Below are 19,871 nucleotides of genomic sequence, written 5' to 3'. Positions count from 1 at the left end.
TCTTTGATCCTGTAAGTAACAACATGGGTTGCCTCTACAGTACTCTGAAGGGTAATTTTGTTTACAACCCTGAATTGATGAGATTGAAATTGCACTTTGAAATTCATCTGCATATCCTCGATTAGTTGTGCTTTAAGCAAACAGCAGTTTATTCAATCTGCATATGCAATGATTGAAAAAGCAAATATCTCCTATGAAGTATTCCAACATGCTAGTTGCAAACAATTGTCTAGGGAGATGTAACTAAGGGGATACCATTAGTTTGAAGGGGTCTTGAAAATATCTTAATTGTCCTGCATTTTTCTGCCTGTGCCAGATGTCAACTCTTCTCATGCCTAGTAAAAATGATTATTTATTAAGTCTTTACAAAAATCTATTTAACCTAAGTGAATCAGTTCAGTTGCACGTTATGCCCAAAAGAATTAGAAAATTGTTTTCTAGGTCTGTATTTTGTAGCCAATTTGTTACTGTTTTCAAAATATATTTTCTAATCATCACAATACTTCAGCTTTATTAAACAGCATCTGTATAATAAAAAGCCGAGAAACTAGTACATATCAAACCTCTCAGAAGCATCACACCTGAAAGTTTTACCTCAGATGTCACTATTTTAAAGCATCAAACATTCATTGGATGAAAAACCCTGATTTGCTTACCAATCAACTATCTGATTAAGCTAGAAAATAGCACAAACTATCATTGAAGAAAAGATGACCCTGAATATTATTTAATCACCTCTACAGGGCAAGGTGTTTGAGGAACAAACCAGAGAAAGGACTGAAATCAGCAAACATTCTATTGTGTTAAGAGTGATCAATACCCGGAATGGTCTTGCGGGTCAGGGAGCGGAGGCAAAAACTCTGGAATTATTCAGTAAGCAATTAGATGGTGTGATGGGGGAAATACAAGGTTCTATGTAAGAATAGGCTTCAGAAAGGTGTGAGTGAAAAGGGCATGCAGTAATTAGATAATGAAGTAAGAAATGATGGAACACAAAAGAGGAAAAGGCACCAGGCTCTAATACAAAAGGTTTTTGGGATGTGGAATATGGAACACATAATCAGACATTGTGGTGGAAACAGAATCCATAATAACTTCTAAAACTGCCATTGAATTAGTATATGAATTTCTTTTCTGAGAAAAAGTGGGAAAATGCCCAGGGAATGGGCCAGTGGTTCTGGGGGTTTTTTTTATATAGGTGCTCCTAATTACATGTCTACCTTTTTTGCTGTAGTTCTGGGTGAGACCTGCAGGAGGAAAAAGGTAAAGCAATAAGAAACAAAGTCTATTACAAATATCAAGATTTATTTTTTAGGATAAAATGCGATGTAATTATAAAGCTTGTAGTATATGAAACCTCTGGGGAAATTGTACATAACTGCCTGATTACTAAATATAAATGGTGTCTTTTTTTGTGCTCACTTTTACAGGAGCATTTTTTTAAGAGGTCATTCTCTGGTCAATGGTTGAGACAGCATTTAATATTGCTATCTGACCTTTCTATGCACCTGATTTTCATTGTGCTAAATATATAATAATGGTGACGTTAAATGTTAAATTACACAATAAATTAAATAAGCAAAGTAATGAAGAAGACATTACTTTGTATCAGTGAGTATTCTACTCCTGTGCTCAGTAGGGGCCACAGCCTCCTCTGGGACTAAATTTTGTAATTTCGGACTTTACACTTGTGTTATAAACTTTGTTTCAAGAGACTCAGTGGATTGAATTTTCCCAGCCCGTGATGGCAGGTTTGGAACCAGGTGGGGAACCAGGAAAATAATGTGGAGCCACTTCAGGACAGCTATTTGATTCCCACTGCTGGAGAAGTTTCTGTTGGGCAATAATGACTCTGACTGGACGCCTGCAGCATAGTAACTAATTAAGCCAATTACAGACCAAATTGGGCCCAATTTAGTGGCCGTGTCAGCATTTTGACGCCGGCACAGCAGCCATCGCAATGGAGGCTACCCACCTGAGCAGACAGGGCAGTTTTCTCCTCCACTTCGATGGACTTAACAGCCCTAAAAATGTTACTTATAAATGCATGCCTCCAAGAGTGTCTTCTTGTTGAGGTGCCTTTGCAGTCACCGAGCTGCCTCAGCAGTACCTACCCCTCCCAGTGGCGCTGCTAAGGCTCCAGAGCTGCCAGTCCACTGGACTGGCCGTATCGGGAACTCACCCACCATCCTTAATTAGGAGGCCACCTCCGGGAAGATTGCACTATCGGTAAGTGTGTTCTCAGCAACTCCACCTCCGCCCACCCTGCGGTCCCAATGTCAGTGCCCCAAAACCTATGAGAAAATCCAGCCCACTGGTATTTGTATGTATCTGTTATGTTTGCGAAAGACAGTATGCGACATTATCTGCATATTCTGGTTCTAAGATTCAATGTTTAAACAAAAGGTTAAATATGTGTGTGTCGAGAAACTTTCATTTTTTTTTGAAGGCTACAGCCTGTGTAGGCAAAATCAATCACCACCCAAGGAGTTTAGCCTTCCGATTTCACATTGTTATATTGCAAATACTATTTCCTCACGCAAATGGATCTTTAGTCTAAGCATATAATTATAATCCATTACTACCAACCATTAAAGTGTATCCTGTCATTGTGAGAGAGGATGGGCCAGATCTCACTGGAGGGGCACCGTAGAGCATACACCGCTAGTTAGACTTTTCTTGTATCCTTATGCTCAAGTTTGCTTTAAATGTGAGTTTATAATGGTGTGACTAAGGCAACGGGACATCTGGGAGCACAGTGGGACAAACAGCGCATCTCCTTAAGTGTGAATTTTAGACTGAGAAAGAAGTAGAGGAATGATGGAGAGGAGGGTGAATTAGAGTCAATTTGGATACAAAGAAAAATGAAGAGAGGGAAATAAAAATTGTAATAAGAAATGAAGAGAGGGAAATAAAAATTAAAATGAGAGAAAGAAAATGACAGTGAAAAAGTAAGAGAAAATTGGCATTTTAAAACATTTCCAACAACAATTTACTACATCCAGGAATGAGATTGAACAGCTTAAATTGTTCTGTTTCTAGACAAGAGAGTTATTATTGGCATTGCTTTAACAATTATTATATTGTTAAAAAGGCACTTGCATTGTTGAGTTTCAGTCTTGCACAAAGCAAATGATGGATCATTATAAATCGACAAGCAATTTCTGCAACTCTTTCAATGCTTTGGACTTCTGGCCAGCATGCACATTAATAAGGCATGCATCACTAACATGCTATTTTTTTTTCACCACTACACGACCTGATATTTTGTTCTTGTACAACTGATGCTCAGAAGCTGTAATGTGTAGAACTCATGTTACTTTGTACTTGGCATAGGATTGTATCAGCAGGCACCTGTCTGGCAAGAATGTTTGTTCTTTGAAATCTAATTGCTTTGCAGCCTTCTCATGAAGTGAAAGGGCAATCCTGACCACAGTGGGAATGTCCAAAAAGTCATCCACCCTGAAATGAAATGCCAGTTGAAACCTTCATTGAAGTAACATGAAATAAGAGCTAGGGCATGTGGAATATCTTGCATTTAACAATAATGGGAAAGGCATACTTGTTTAGTTGCACTTGAGAAGCCAATGACTGCTACACGAAAAGCACCACTAACTTGTTTTTAATTCTAGCTTAGCAGGAAAATTTAGTCATGATTCCTTATGATTTCTTACTGCAAGCATTTGTGGAATCCAACACAGTGCTATGTATATAAAAAAAAAAATCTGCTATCCAGGAACCTGATTTAAGTAAAACTGAGGATGGAAATTTTATGTGATGCAAAAATCGATGCACTTTAAGAGAAATTTTCAAGGTAGGATAGTAGATGTCTGTCTGACAGCAATAGTATTTTCACCATAAATTGAATATTAATTGCTCTATCATACCATATGTTAAGGTTACTTGGATAATTTTCAGCACACCTTTTTATACAAATAGAAAGCAATGCTTTAATCATTAGCCATCACATTTTCAGCCTAAATTCTTTTGTTCATTCCTATGATTTGCTTATGCAATCACTGGGATTTCACCTGCCCCCGCCACACCAATGTACTTTGTATTGATCCCAAGTCTTTGAGTTTAGAGATCTTCTGCGACAGGCAAAAGAGGGAGTGAGGTGATTTATTTCAACAACTGTGTCATGGCTCAAAACAGACATTAATTATTGATTGGTAAGTTGTAAGCTGAGACTCGGCTAGGGTTGATTATGTCTGGCCATCAGTGAAACGTCAGATTATCAGACGCATTAGCTGTGAGGATCAAATTGGAACTGAGAGTGATGCAGCACTGTAGAAAACACTGTCTGAAATGATAAAACTGATTGTTCGTCTGATCAATCTTTAAAGAAAATTCACTCTCAAACACTCTTTTGTAATAGGCCAATGTTATTGTGAGGAATCATTATCGTGTTTTGTGCTGAAACAAGTAATTGCCAGTCTTCCAAGTGACAAATCTCTTTAAACACCCTGGCTAATCTAAGCTAATTTTGTATTTGCAGATAATACCCTAAAGCAACATAAAATATCGCTACAGTTTAAGAAAAAAGGAAGCTCTCATAACAGACAATGCTGTGATCTGTTGGCATTTTATGAGCTGTGAAAGTCTTTGGACAAAAGGCCAGTTTGTCATTGACTTCAAATAGTTCACACGCTGTCATTTTTGGACAGCTCCTTATTAATTCCTAAGTATTTTGGATAATGAGATCTAAATAGGAGAGTAAAATTGTGATTATATATTAATCTAGTTCTAATAATTACTTTGTGTGTTCTAAGAATTACCTAGTGTTAATTTAGCACTTATTTTTTGGCCTGTACATGAATCCCCTTAGGATAGACATTTGAAAGACTGAGGCTAAAGCACCGAGTTTATTTGGGGGTTCAGGTTGAAAAATGACTCTGTTAGCGTGGTAAAATAAAGGAGTAGCAGAGCTGCTGAAAGTATGTGTTTTCAGTGCTCTAGGACTGCTGGAATGGTGCACATTACAAGAAAAAAGCACAATGCATACTACAGAGTTCCTCCACTCATTCAATTTTACATAGAGTTTTTGGAGGCTGTATAATGCAGTCTGAAAGCATATAGTGTTTCACCCTATTGCATATGATCCAAAAGCAGTATAAGGTCAAACTTTCCTAACTTCTGTTGAATTAACAATAACATTACTGTTTTAAAATTTTTTTTTGCTATTTTCTGAAATACACAACACTTCATTTTTAAACTAAATTAATAATTAACGTGAAACATACTTGTTTTGCACAAACTCAGCATCCTACATATAAAATGCAAAGGAAACAGTAATTTGTAGATGTTGACATGGATTGCAAATGAAGTTGGACCTAATAGAAACATCTGGGACTTTGAACAACAGGGCCAACAGTGTACTTCCTTAACCATTGAGGTTAAAGGTTAATAAATAAAGAAGCAGAAGAAGGGTGAATTAACACTGGGTAAATTCAATGTCAAACTAGGTACAGAAAGAGAGGGAAAGAAAGATTGGACAAAATAGAGGAAAAGTAAGAATTTAAAAATTGCTTTTTTTTAAAACTCCAACAACAATCACAAACTGAAGGAATACGTCTAATTTTCACTTTCTGGGCCAGAGAGGTTGATTGGCAATCATTAACAATTACCACAGTATTAAAAGGGTTCTTATACTATTAGTTGCTGGACTGTCCTTTCTGAGGCAAGTTTAATGAGTAGTTAATGTGCAATTGCAGCAACTTCATGAAAATCACAGGGAGGCTAGAGGCGAGATGTCATTTTCACAAAGTTCAATGTCAGCTGAGGCTCGGTTGGTAGCATTCTCATCTCTGAGTCAGAAGGTTGTGGGTTCAAGGACTTGAGCACCAAAATCAAGGCTGACTCTCCAGTGCAGTACTGAGGGAGTGTTGCACTATTAGAGGTGCTGTCTTTCAGATGAAATGTTAAACGCAGGCAGCGTCTACCTTCTCAGGTGGACATAAAAGATCCCATGGCAGTATTTCAAAGAACAACAGGAGAATTATCCCTCATGTCCTGGCCAATATCTATCCCTCAACTGACATCACAAAAGCAGATTATCGAGTCATTATCAGATTGTTGTTTCTGGGAGCTTGTGCGCAAAGTGGCTGCCACATTACAGGAGCACCCACTCTTCAAAAAAAGATTTGTTAGCTGTAAAGAGCTTTGAGATATCAAGTGGTATTGAAAGGTGCTATAAATTCGTTTTTTTTTCTAATGACAAAACACTGGTAATCATGTTTGTGACAATTCACAATTCGTGAGGCATCTCTTCCTCACCACAAGTTGCTGACTGATTCGCACATTACACTAATAAATGTGCCTTGTTCCCACTACATTGTTTTTTCAGAAATTTTGGCTCATAGTTTTCTTTGAGCTGATTAAAAAGAGCCAAATGCCCGGGCGTCAGGAATTGATAAGGAATGGAGGCAGAGAGTAACAGTTGATACCAGATAAGCCAAAGGAAAAACTTAATAACCAGGACCGGTGGAACTAATAGGCAAACTAGGCAGTCATCTAGAGCTACAAAATTTGGGTGGGGATGGCAAAAAAAAAAGAATGAACTATTCATGAAACTACACAAGTAAACAAACAGGCTTCAGCATTTTGGGAATGAAAGGTCTAGATCTACTGATGTACATCCACATACCCTGACAAACATATAAATTTCTATGTATTTACATTGCAGTCATTCCCAAAATTTCACATAATTCTCATACTGTTTATGCAACAGTTTTACAAATTTGTACATCTACATGACTATTCCAAAACTGCAAATCAGTAAATAATATCAAAGAGCGTAATATAATTTAGCCCACTCTATCGTAACGATTATTGATTGTGTAAATTAAGTATAAAATCATCTAGTAACTGTTGCAGGAACACCATTACTTCATGTGAGCCATATTACATAATATAATGTATTTCTTCCAGTACATATTGTGTGAAAAGTGTACAACAATGAGAATGTACAATCAGAATCATAATATTCTCCTTTTTCATGTAAAATAAATCTAATTATAAATCCAGAACATTTATTCATACTAATGCACAATAGTCATTTTTGAAAATTAATTTTGGGGTGGGGGCAAAGTGGTGAAGACTGAAGATTCACCTAGAGTGTAAAAACTCTTGCACCAGAGTGATGCATAGTTAGTATAGAGCAGACATGGCCAAACCGAGGCTTGTGAGCCACATGCAGCTCTTTGACATGTAAAGTGCGGCTTGCAGAAAAATATTAGCTGAACACCTTTTTGCATCTCAATTTAATATAAACTGCGTTACAAAATCCAGCCTTACCTGCTTGCCGGGAAAGTGCGCAGGCCAGGAATGGGCTGCACATGCGCACTTCGGCAACTTTTCGTTCTTCAGGCCCTATGCGTCTGTGCATAGAGGGAAAAAAAATGGATGCAAAAACCCAGGTCGTGTGACCAGGTGTGGAGCGCCGTAGTCAGGAATTGTCCTGGAGAGAGGGACAAGGAGAGGTCCCAAAAAGTGTCCCAGAGGCAGAGACAAGGGACAGGAACAGGTACTAGTTGAATTGAGAAAAGGAGAAACAGTCTCCAATTAAAGAAAGCACTGTGGGGAGCAGACTTTAAAGGTGGGCACAGGAGAAGCCCTGGTAAGTGAAGTGAGCTAAGGAGATGCCCTGAAGATCCAAGAAGGCATCTGAAGGTTGGTGACTCCGTGCTGTGGCCGTTGGGGCAAAGGGACTCCTTTGAATAGTAGTGTTTTGCTGGCATGGCCGAAGAGCTGAAATTGTGCTTGTAATTTGATGCTTGAGTGTACGTGGGAATACAGGGAAAGGAATCTCAGAATGCAAGATTGAAACCCTGCGAGGTGGGCAATTGTTAGTGCAGACTCGTGATGCTGACATAAAAAACACATGACACAGCATTGACAAATGCCAATATACCACAGGATAAACCCATCAGTGTTGCAACGGATGGAACACCTGCAATGGTGGGAAAAAATGTAGGCCTAATTGCTCTCTTGAAAAGTGATCCCAAATTTCTGAAGTTTCTCCCCATTCGTTGCATTATTCGTCATGAAATAGAACTTCAGCAAGATACATCAAGTAAGAAAATATTATGAAAACGGTCCTTGAAATTGTCAATTTCATCTGCTGAAATGGGAAGACTCATCGACAGTTCAAAAGTTTTATTGAAGAGCTGAATCTTGAAGACCAGCCTGACGATGTCTTTCTACTGCATTGTGAGGTGGTTGTCAACCAGCACTGTCTTGAATCGGCTGCAACAGTTCCACAAACCTATCATTGCTTTTCTTGAAGAAAAGAAAAGATCCTGTCCACAGCTGGAAAATGACGAATGTGTTAGGAAATAGAGAGAGCTTAAGTCATGTGTGTATTCGGGTGTGTTAGGAATAAGATATGTCTTTAATTTATTTTTTTTTCTATTTGTGAGTTAAAAGGTGAAAAATAGGATCTAGTTTCAGATTTGAGTGGAGACAGCAAGTCTAAATCTATGTTTGTATGCCTGCATTTATGACTCTTTAAGAGAAGTTAAAGCAAATGAGTTTTTAAAAAACAGTGCGGTTCCCTAGCAACAGGGGCCCAGAGAGGGAGAACACACACAAAACTAGAAAAAGCAGTTTGAGTCCAGTTGGAAGCAGTTGCCAGCAGGAGCAGCCTAGCAGAGGGACAGATAGCAAGCCCCAAACTAAAGTGGAAGCCAGCTGCCAAGAGAGGCTAGACAGGAGAGGAAACTGCAGAAGCAGGTTCCAGGAACTAAGGAAGAAAGTCCCCAAATCCAGGGGAGTGAAACAGGAAAGGTTCCAAAAGGACAATCTAGTCAAAGGGCAAGAACAGTGAGTCCAGAAAAGGTCCTGTTCTATGGAAGTGACAGTAAGGAGCAGAGAGAAAGTCTTCAGGCTTAAAGGGAGAAAGCTGCAGGAAGCAGATTTAAAGCAATATATGTGTGCGAGAAGCCAGAAGGTTCAAGGAGACAGCTGAAGGTCTGTAACTCTTTGCTTTGGGCATGTGACGCAGTGGTGCACTGTTGACGGCTGAGCTAGAGAGAGAGAATGCGTGGAAGAAAGCTTGAATGCACGTGGTGATCCAGATGAGAGGAACATTGGAAGGAAAGTTCGAAACCTGGAGGTGGACCCTTGCGGAAGGCAACTGAGAGAAAGCATTGATTTGGGAGAAGATTCCAGATGAATTCTTCGAATGAAGATGGGAAATCCTCGTGTGAAAGATGGAGTTCATTGAAACTGGTTGACCCACGGTGTGACAAGTGTCTGGGGGGAGTTGAGGAGAGATCCATAACATCTGTTTGGGGTGGCATCTGTCACTTGGTTTCAGAGTATGGTGTGCCTGACCACAGGTCGCAAATTGGTTTACATGGATTGTGTACTTACTGTGAACATTAGAGAATAAGATAGCTTTTTTAACTTGTGTTATCCTTACAAATCTCTATATATCTGTAAAGGTATAGTTGTGGGTGAAGGACTATTGTAATATAGTTCATTTTTTCTTGTTTAATAAATGTGTTGTTCTTTTGTTAAAAGTTCATTAGTTGGCTCCTGTGATTCTGTTCAGTATCCACTTTCCACATATCTAAACAACATATAAAAGTTAGGATCTATCAAGTCAGGTTCCACCCTGGCATCCAGTAGTAACATCAGGCTTGTCCAGTAGTAACATCAGCTGGGATCATCGTAAATGGATGCAGGATCTGATGTTTCTTACTGATTATTATGAAGCATCTACAAACTTTCAACTTCGCACTGCAGGGGAAGGACTTTAATCAGACAGTTTTCAGCTTCCAGAATAAAGTAAGGCTTTTGCAAAGAGACAGGCTGTCAAGAAACTTCAACCACATTCCCCATCACAAAAGGAGGGAAGTAAAAGATCACAAACCTGAAGAATACAGAGATAATCTTTTTGAGCAAAGTCTGATGACTTGCAGAAGTTGAGATCCTGCTTTACCTTTCTTGTAAACCATTCATGGTTGATGTCAACAATGGTTGTCTGATTTTTGAACTTCTGGTTACAGAAGCATCTACTGTAGATGGACTTTCAGGAGGACCAGGGTCTAAAGATGATGCATAAATCACAATCTACAATTGAGTTCTGGAAGCAAGTGCCAGAAACAAAATACCCTCAACTCAAGGAAACTAGTGTGCAACTCATTTCAATTTTCGGCACAACATATTGTGTTGAATCGCTGTACTTGTAATGAAGTTTGGAAAGTCGAAACATCGTGCAGTCCTTACAAATCAACCTCTTACAGAGCGCCTTCATACAGCCTTGACAACATATCAGCTGGATTTTCAAAGATTTACAGCCAGGATGGAGATCCATAAGATCTCTTCTAGCAGTAATTAGCCTGTGTAAAGCGTGTGCATGTCTTGTGGCTCTTGAACATCTGAAGATTATTGTATGTGGCTCTTAGGTTCAGTAAATTTGACCAACCTGGTATAGGGTGAGAAGTGGCAGGAGCTGAGCAATCCGAGTTATGAGTTTAATGTTTAATGTATCATTTGTCTAAGAGCACAGTATCCTTTAGGTAAATAAATAGACCTAAGATCTAAGGAAAGGGCATGGCTGAGCTTTGGGCGATAGAAGTGTTGTCGCAACGCAAGGCGGGAAAGCGGGTTAAGTTACATGTTAATATTCCATTTATTCCATTTATAACTTAAATTAGATCAAATAATCAGTTTTTAAAAAACTAAATAAGATAAGTTTAACTACATCTTAATTAACTAAATAAATATAGCAAGGTTATAAAGAGATGGCAGTGCAGGTGGTGTGGTACAACTGCAGCATGTCGGAGTCTGTGGAGAGCATTGCGATGCCAGGCAACCACATTCGCAGTATGTCTGCATTTCAAGAAACTTTATTGCAAAGTTATTGAGCTGGAATCTGAAGTGCAAATTTTGCAGGGCATCAGAAAGAGAGAGAGTTATCTGGACTAGTGGCCAGGGACAAAAAGGTATGACTATGAATCAGGCAGGTAAGGTTACCCCAGGTGCAGTACTGGAGGAGACTCAGCCTTGCCCTTACCCAGCAGAAATGAGATTCTTGCTGCCTGTGTGGATGAAGGAAAAGTCTGCAGGTGGATAAATACTGTTCTCTGCAGCCGCAACCGTGAATTCCAAAGTTGTGCTGCCTGCCTGGTATCAGGTTTAGGGACACCGGCTCTCAGCTGGAGAAGAGCTTGGAGTGGAAAGGGCAGGATTCAGTTGTCGTGGTCCACACAGGACCCAACGACATAGGGAGAACGAGGAGTGTTTTGCTGAGTGAGTTTGAGAAGCAAGGTCCAAATTAATAAGCACAAACCTAAAAGGTAATAATTTTTTAATTACAATCCGGGCTATAGTACTGGAGAGAGCTCTCCATGAATCAAAAATTTGTCTCCCCCACACAATCTTTGAATCACATATTCAACTCCACGATCTTGTTCTTGTGCCAATTTGCTAGAGTAAACTAGCAAGAAATACAAAAACAGATTGTTAGAGCTTCTACAAATGTGTAAAAAAAAAACATTGCAAAAGGAAACATGGGTTCTTAGAGGCTGAGACAGGAGAAATTGTGGCAGAAAATAAAGTGGCAGAGACATTAAACGAATATTTTGGGCTGGATTTTCAAAGAGTTGGGAAGACTCAGAACCTTTGAAAATGCGGCTGGACCCGGATGTGGAAACCCTGCCCCCGTTTCCGACAGATCCAGTTTTTACAAAAAGCTTTAAAGGATGAGCTAGATGGAAAAGTAAGCTGTGAGCAGGATGTAAAGGACGGAATCTTAGTTTTATTTTCAGACGTTGCGACCATTTTTGGGTTGTGCACCTGATCGCTGAAGTAATGGGCCTTCTCTTTGCCAAGGCAAACCAATTAAGAGCCCACCTCCACACTTATCAATCAATTGGAGAGGGTGGCAAGAATGATGTGGCAATTTTATCAGGGCAAGGGTTTCTGCTTAAAGGAATCACAGCATGTTTCGGAGCAGCTCACCAGGGCTTGGATTTTTCAGGCTGCAGCATCCACCAGAATAATGAGACTCGGGAAGGCTGGCCCTGGATCTCTCACTCTTACCTGGAGGTGAGGGAGCTGAGGGGCTGCAGTGAGATGAGTTCTCCAAAGAGCAGGAAGAAGAGGACAAATTATTCAACCAAGCTAGCATAGATGGAAGTGTCTGAGGAAGTGAGCAGCAGCAATGTGGCCCCCTCTCACCTTGGGACCATGTATCAGAAGGATCCTGGACTTCAGGAGGGCCTGGCAGGTGAATTACTTAACATTGTCAGGCACCAAGACCCACACTCTGGCTTGCACAGCATTATCCTGCACATCGTACCTCACTCATTCCTCTCTGGAGGCACCCAGCTGAACAGCAGCACTCAAACCTCCACTGTTTTGCATTCTCATACCATGCTTCATGGTCATTACACACAATTGACCACAGTTAGAGAAGCTCGAGAGTCCAAAACGAAGGGGCATGTTTTCAAGATAATTTAGCCATTTAGGACCGAGATGAGGCGAAATCTCTTCACTGAGAAAGTTGTGAATCTTTGGAATTCTTGACCCCTGAGGGCTGTGGCTGTCCAGTCATTGAATATATTCAAGGCTGTGATCAATAGATTTTTGGACTCCAAGGGAGTGAAAGAATGTAGGCATAGGCCAGGAAAGCGGAGTTGAGGTTAATGATCACCCTATTCTTATTGAATGGCAAAGCAGCCTCGAGGGCTGTATGATCAGTCCTGATACTATTTCTTAGGTTCTGATGTTCTTACAATTATCTAAAGCCTTAATGTAGACTGAAGGTGTGGAATTCAGGATAACATGGTTACAAGCCCGCATTTTCATTGGTGTACAATTGATTGGTGTTTGAGCTCAGACAATGCTCTTAAATAGATGCCAAGGGTCAAAATGTAATGAGGAATGAGGTTGGGAAGTGTCATAAGCCAGAGGACTCCCCTGACCCACTGCACTTGTGACAAACTGCCCCCCACAACGCACTCCTACTCTGCCACGCCCCACAGCGCCAGCGAGGCAAGCAGCCCGACATTCAAGTCTTCAAATGGGCAAGCTCCCTATGAATGCATGATAGGTGTTAGCAGCTTGCCTAAATTATTGAAACGAGGTCCATAGTCCAATTACGATGCAGCCTTGCTGGTTGGGGCATATACTGCCTGCAAAGCACCGATTTTTTGCCCAGAAAAGAATGCCCAGATGAATTTCTCCCCTAAATGTGCGATTCCCTCAAAATGTGGGTCAGCTGAGAATACAGGTCAACTTAAATTACCCCATGAATTGCAGTACTTTAAGGCCTGATGGGAAACCAGCTGCAGTGCTAATTGTAATGTAGTTTGTGTACTGATCTTTACTTTTTTGATTTCAAAAAAGCAGCTTGTTGTCCTGCAATTTATGTACCTGTTGAGAATTGATTTTTAACATTGTATTATGCACTTCCAATAATTTACACAGGCCAAAGTATTTTAGAGGAATTGAAAGTTATTGAATCTTGCATTACTATTTCTTCATCTGTCTGATCTTAAACATAATGTCCAAGCCAAATTAATGTGCAGTGTGCAACCACTGCATTGCGAAGTTTAATTTATGAAATTTTCCATGTGATATGAAAAGTGATACGCATTTTTTAAAATGAGAAACGATTGCTGAGTTATTGAATGTATTAAGTTAAAGGGCTTTAATGGAATTGTGGGTGAGTATTTTTTAGAAGTCATATTATTTGCATATAATTTCTGAGCCTATGTTGCATAATCATTTTACTGATTTCCTCTTGTATTCACCTGCAGGTGCTGTTGATGTATGGAGCACAGTTCTTGCACGGGAACCAGTTCATCATTATCAACATACCCAGGAGATACAAGCTATAGCAGTGGCATCAGACAGTGCTGCAATAGCAACTTGCTCAGGCTATCAAGTAAGATTAGAATCGAGTGATGAGAAAGGATATTGGCGGAGAGCATACGAGTTTGAACTCCAGAAACTGGTGAGTTTGTGCTTCCATTGTATCTCTCATTTACTAGTCATTACCCAATGCCTTTAATAAACCCATTCTTTATCACAGACTCATGAAGCTTGTGTGTCACCAATGTCCCTTAGAATGCCTTAACGTATTTCAAGGGTTGAGCAATCCAAAGGTTAACCAATCAAATATATTTAGGAGACCTGTCCCACCCACCCTTAAACCAGCTTATTTTTCACCTCTTTTCTATTTTTACTTAGTTCTGTTGAAGAGTCATACGGACTCGAAATGTTAACTGTGTTCCTCTCCGCTGATGCTGCCAGACCTGAGTTTTTCCAGGTATTTTTGTTTTTGTTTGCGATTTCCAGCATCTGCAGTTTTTTGCTTTTATATTTAGGAGAAAGATCGATATAAATAAAGCACTAATACTTACATTTATAGAATACTTTATGTTCAAAGATCTCAAAAATCTTCAACTAATTACTTTGGGAATGTAGTGACTATTGTAATGAGCAAGGTCATTTTAACCCATCACAGATCATATACAATTTGCTTCATCATGGACAATTTGTGCAATCAATTTAGTTTTCTAAAAGAGGAAACCATTTAACAGTGAATCTTCAAGAAGGTAACACTGTAAAATATCTCCCTAATCCCTCAAATGTAGTCATACAAAACTACATATTAATACAGATTTACCCTTTGGGTTGCTGTATTCCAAAGGTAATTCTTCCATGTCTCCTGCAACACAGGAATCATTGTGATTATTTTAACTTTTCCTTAAAATCTTCAATCACTGTCATGAACAAATATTTGTTTAGTTTGTTTTTCAAGGATTTAATTGACAGATCATTAACTGCCTTTGCCTAGAGTTCATAATACCATGGGGAGAAATGTTCTTGCTATATCCAGGTTAGTGTGGTGTTCTGCTGCTAAAGCAAAGCTAAAGATTTGTCAAAGGATGTTATGTCAACACTTTGTGGTCTGTTAAGATACTGCAGATATCGTGGTCCTGGTCTTTTGCTGCTCTGGTACCTCCTGTGCTAGAGAATTTGTACATTACAAGTGACTGCTGTTGGGGAAACTCTTTCGAGTTATCAACAGTCACAGATTGCAACTCTTTCGAGTACAATCACAGTTCTTGGTTTCCAGGAGTGGGACATGAACCCACAACCCTCTGATTCAAAGGCGAGGGTGCTATGGACTGAGCCACAGCTGAAACTCTTTCGAGTTATCAACAGTCACAGATTGCAACTCTTTCGAGTACAATCACAGTTCTTGGTTTCCGGGAGTGGGACATGAACCCACAACCCTCTGATTCAAAGGCGAGGGTGCTATGAACTGAGCCACAGCTGAAGAAACACTTAACTCACAAGGAGTTTAATTGGTAATTATCAGTTAACTAGCTAAGTACCCATTTGAATATATAAAAGAGAAAACAGGTGAGACAAATTCTCTGTATAGTTTTATGGACCAAAAAATAAAACTCTGCTGCAGAAGCCAGTCTTAATCTTTATCTTTATTTCAAGCAGGCCTTGTGACTTTATCAGTGGTAGCAGAGGATGGTTCCTGCTTATAAGTAAAAGATTGGAAACTAAGCTTTCTTCAGACAAAAGACTGCATTTGGATTTAACTTTGAGAAAAGTGGTTTTGATTACCTTTGGAGAATGGCTGAATCAAAATGTAGCATTTAAGGGTATGATTACCCACCGAGGTTTTCTGAAAGTGAACCCTATGAGCGCCAGAAGAATGTAGTAATCATGTGGACACTGGTTATGTCCTTGCCAAAGAAAAAATACCAGGAATGGCCTTGGCACTTTCGTTACGATACAAAAGCAAAATAAGATGCAAAGTATTTTTGGAGTTGGAGCCTGAGCATTTGAACATGGATGAAGGTTTGGAGATGCTATTAGATTTTATGGATAAGATCTATCAGAAGGATGACTGTTAAGTGCTTATGAAGCGTGGTCAGATTTTGACAAATTTAGAAAGCTGGATAATCCCATAGAAGATTAATGGAACTCAGTAGGCCATATGCAAGATTGCAAAAGTTCTGTCTAGAAATTCCCCAGTCAGTGCGGGCATTTAAGTTACTAGACTGTGCCAGGGTATCGAATATGGACAGACTTCTAGTTTTGTTAAATTCGCGGAAAGACACACACAGCTAAAACAGATGTCAGGAGCTCTTTTTTTAAAAAAAATTCCTCGGAAAACATTTCTTTCCGGCAGCATTCATGGCGCAAATGGGTCATTTGATGGTAGACAGAAAATGGAGGATACAATGTTGACGGTGAGACCGTCAAGAAAAAGGACACAAGCATCAGTACGAATGGAGATTTGTAACAAGAAACAATGAAGACAGAATCACCTTTGACAGTTATGGCAGGAGAAAAGAATTGGAGAATTACAACAAAAGGATGAACCCCATAAATGACTGGGGTGTGGTCAAACGGTGTTTTAGATGCAGTTGAAAATATCATTATGCAATGAACTATCCTAAATGATATAATAAGGTGTTCGAAATTAAACATGAGGCAGAAGACTCGGAAGATGGTGATATTGACCAAAGAGAGGGCATTGTATTAGTTACAAGAGGTTTCAGCCCAGTGATGAATGTCTAGGTTGCAGGTTCCTTCAGCTGCGGATGCATGTCTACAGTCTGTGGAATAGACTGGTTAAAATGCTACCTGGACTCCTTAAATGACAAGGACTGAAATAAGGGGCAGAATCTTCTGCCTGTCGGTTGGGAGTAGGTACAGAGCAGATCGCCGCCTGCGATCGGCTGCACGCTGCCATTTACATGGGCGGGCCAATTAAGCCCACCCAGCGTGACATGCGCCCAATAGCGCTACCTGTGCGAGCAGGGGGAGGAGGGAGAGTTGGGGCCTGCGCTGTTTTGCACATGTGCGCGAAAGAGTGCAGAAATCTCTGAGGCACAGAGCTACCTCAGGGAGATTAAGTTCAAATTGAAAGTTTAAAATAAAGACAGGTTTAAATTATTTAGACATGCCCCCTCATGTGACAGTGTCACATGAGCTGGGATATGTTTATAAAATGTGTGAAAAATATTTATTAATTTAATAAAACCTTCATGAAACCTCATCCCGCCCATGGATGAGGTTTCATGAAAAACGCAAAGGCTGCTTGGGCTCTTCACCTGCCCGCCAACCTTATGGTTGGACGGGCAGCCCTGTCAATTATTTAAATTACTCTCCTAATGACCTTAACAGGCCTTTGACAGTTTGGCGGGCACACAGCCGCCTTCGGTGTGTGCCCGCCGATCGGAATGACGCATGGTGACGTCGGGACTCTCACCCAATGTCATCGCGCATCATTTTACGCATCGGCATGTGGGGCCTGTCCCCACGCACCAATGTGAAAATTCTCCCCAAGGTTAAGGAATTTGAGAGTTCCACCAGCTTCAGATTTGAAGATGATACCCTAAAATCTTTAAAAAGGGTAGTGATTCCCTGTAAGATAGTTGGGGTCAATCTTTTCATCAGTACAGAAGCAGTGTCTAGCGAAATACCATTACTGTTGAGCAGGCCATCGATGAAGAAAGCGCAAATGAAGCTGAACATGGAGAACAACACGGCAAAACCTGTAGATTTGCAATTTGCGCAATCTGGACACTATTGTAGTCCTTTAACAAAACCTAATTTTTCTACCAAGGAGATTAAAGAACTGTTATTAGCATCAGGGGATAGGAATTTAGAAACCAAAAAGCTAATTGTGTTAAAATTGCCTCCACAGTTTGCCCACCCTTCTTTGCAAAGATTAAAAGTTTTGCTAAGGGTTGCAGGAATAAGGGATGGAGAGTACACTAAATTCAGAGGAGATAAGCGATAGATGTGATATATGTAATAAATACTGAAGGACACCATCGCGGCCCATAGTGAGTCTACCCTTAACGAGGGATTTCAATGAAGTTGTGGCGATGAATTTAAAGGTGTGGGATAAAGAAAAGAACATTTTTATTTTACATTTCATAGATTTGGCCGTAAGATTAAGCCAGTTGACAATCCTACACAGTAAAGAAAAGAAAATAATTGTGGATCAGGTAATGGAAAAGTGGATAGGGACCAGATTGGAAGCACTGGCAAAATTCCTCACTGATAATGGGGGTGGGGGGGAATTTTTTTTTATCATTCATTCATGGAATGCGGGTGTCACTGACTTGCCCATCCCTAATTGCCCTTGTTTAGAGGGCATTTAAGAGTCAACCACGTTGCTATGGGCCTGGAGTCACATGTAGGCCAGACTCGATAAGGACGGCAGATCTCCTTCCCTAAAGAATATTTGTGAACCAGATGGATTTTTATGACAATCAACAATGGTCATCATCAGACTTTTTATTTATTGAATTAAAATTCCACTATCTGCAGTGGTGGGATTTGAACCCAAGTCCACAGAGCATTACCATGGGTCTCTGGATTACTCGTCCAGTGACAATACTACTATGCCACTGCCTCCCCAATGCTAACAATGAGTTTTGGGCTGTCCATGCTAAGAACTCACTGCAGATGTTAGGGGGCTATAGTCCATATCAGTTGGTTTTTGGTAGAAACCCAAGTTCCTTCAGTTCTGAGTGACCACCCCCCAGCTTGGGAGGGAACTACAATTAGGTCTACCTTTTCTGAACATTTAAACATTTTGAACATACGGGTAGAAGAGCGTTCCTTAAAGCCGAAGTTTCAGAAAGAATTCAGCAAGCTCTAAGACACACAATGTATGACCATCGGAAACTATTTTTAATCAGGGAGACATGGTATATTATAAAAGAGAAGGACTTAACAAGTGAAAAGGCCCAGGCAAGGTTATAGGTAAAGATGGTAAAACAGTCATTTTACAGCATGGAAACCAGACTATTCGGGTACACTCATCGAGGTTACTTGGCACGGATTACAAATTTGCGGGTCTGTAAAGGGCTGTAGGAAGGGTGAGGAACCATGTACTTCTCATACCCATATGTTGCATGATTGTGAAGACCAGGTTGCTGAGGTTGACCGGGTCTCTGAAGATGGATACAGTAATTTGGATGAACAGGCTGAGGCAATTTGCCCCAGAGGACAACTGCCAAAAACTGGTACTAAAGGTACATACTCATCAGAAGGGGCTAGCCAATGGGGGGATGTAACGATTGTAGGTAGAGCAGGGAAGGCCACGGGAAAATATAAAATCTGCTTAAATGTACGAGAGAAAGGGCAGGAGGGTTAGGCCTATGGATTGGGAACACGAAGTACAAAAATGGAAGGCACAGAAACGTAGTGTCAGTTCGGACAGTGGGTCTGGGAGTGAACATGACTCTAGGAAGAGATCACGAATGATTGAAATAACATCTATAAGTAAGAGGGTGGGAGACCAAGCAGTAACAGTTCGGGGCGGGATAGAGGATGTAGCTTAATAAGTTCAAGGAATATGGCACAGACAAGTAATGCTACAAGGAACAGAAGTCCATGTGATCGAGAAGTCTTAGTAGCTTCAAACAAATTAGACGATAAATTAATTAAGGATGCCAAACAGCAAGATCTACATAGTTGGAAAGAATTTGGGGTGTACACAGAGGTGCCAGATAGGGGACAACCAGCTCTATCTCATGGATGGATATGCATGGAAAAAGTGCTTCCTGATGGGACTTATAAAGCTAAAGCCAGGTTAGTGACACCAAGGTTTTGAAGAAAAATGAAGTGACCAGGATATAAGAGTGGATTCACTTACAGCAGGAAAAGTTATTCTGAAGATGATCTTGGCTACAAGTGTTTGGGAGTGCAAGTCAATTGATATTAAAGTTGCCTTTTTTGCAGGGACACCAACCTCAAAGAGAAGTTTTTCTCCACCCACCGAAAGAGGCACCAAACGCAGAATGAACACTCTGGAAGCTAAATAAATGCGCATACAGTTTAAATGATGCCCCTAGAGTTTGGTA

At 40.2% G+C, this 19,871-nt stretch overlaps 1 protein-coding gene across 1 annotated transcript in view; it reads left to right on the top strand.

The window, feature by feature from the left end:
• The window catches only part of fbxw8 (F-box and WD repeat domain containing 8), a 165,141-nt gene that overhangs the window by 64,933 nt on the left and 80,337 nt on the right, over positions 1–19,871 (top strand). The window contains exon 6 of the mRNA XM_078554028.1: positions 13,773–13,969. Within this exon, the coding sequence (XP_078410154.1) occupies positions 13,773–13,969 (197 nt within the window). The remainder of the gene's footprint in view (positions 1–13,772; positions 13,970–19,871) is intronic.

This window comes from Cetorhinus maximus, chromosome 12 (genome assembly GCF_964194155.1).
Source record: "Cetorhinus maximus chromosome 12, sCetMax3.hap1.1, whole genome shotgun sequence".
NCBI lineage: Eukaryota > Metazoa > Chordata > Chondrichthyes > Lamniformes > Cetorhinidae > Cetorhinus > Cetorhinus maximus.
The sequence above is the reverse complement of the archived record's forward strand: the minus strand, read 5'-3'. Positions and strand labels throughout refer to the sequence as shown.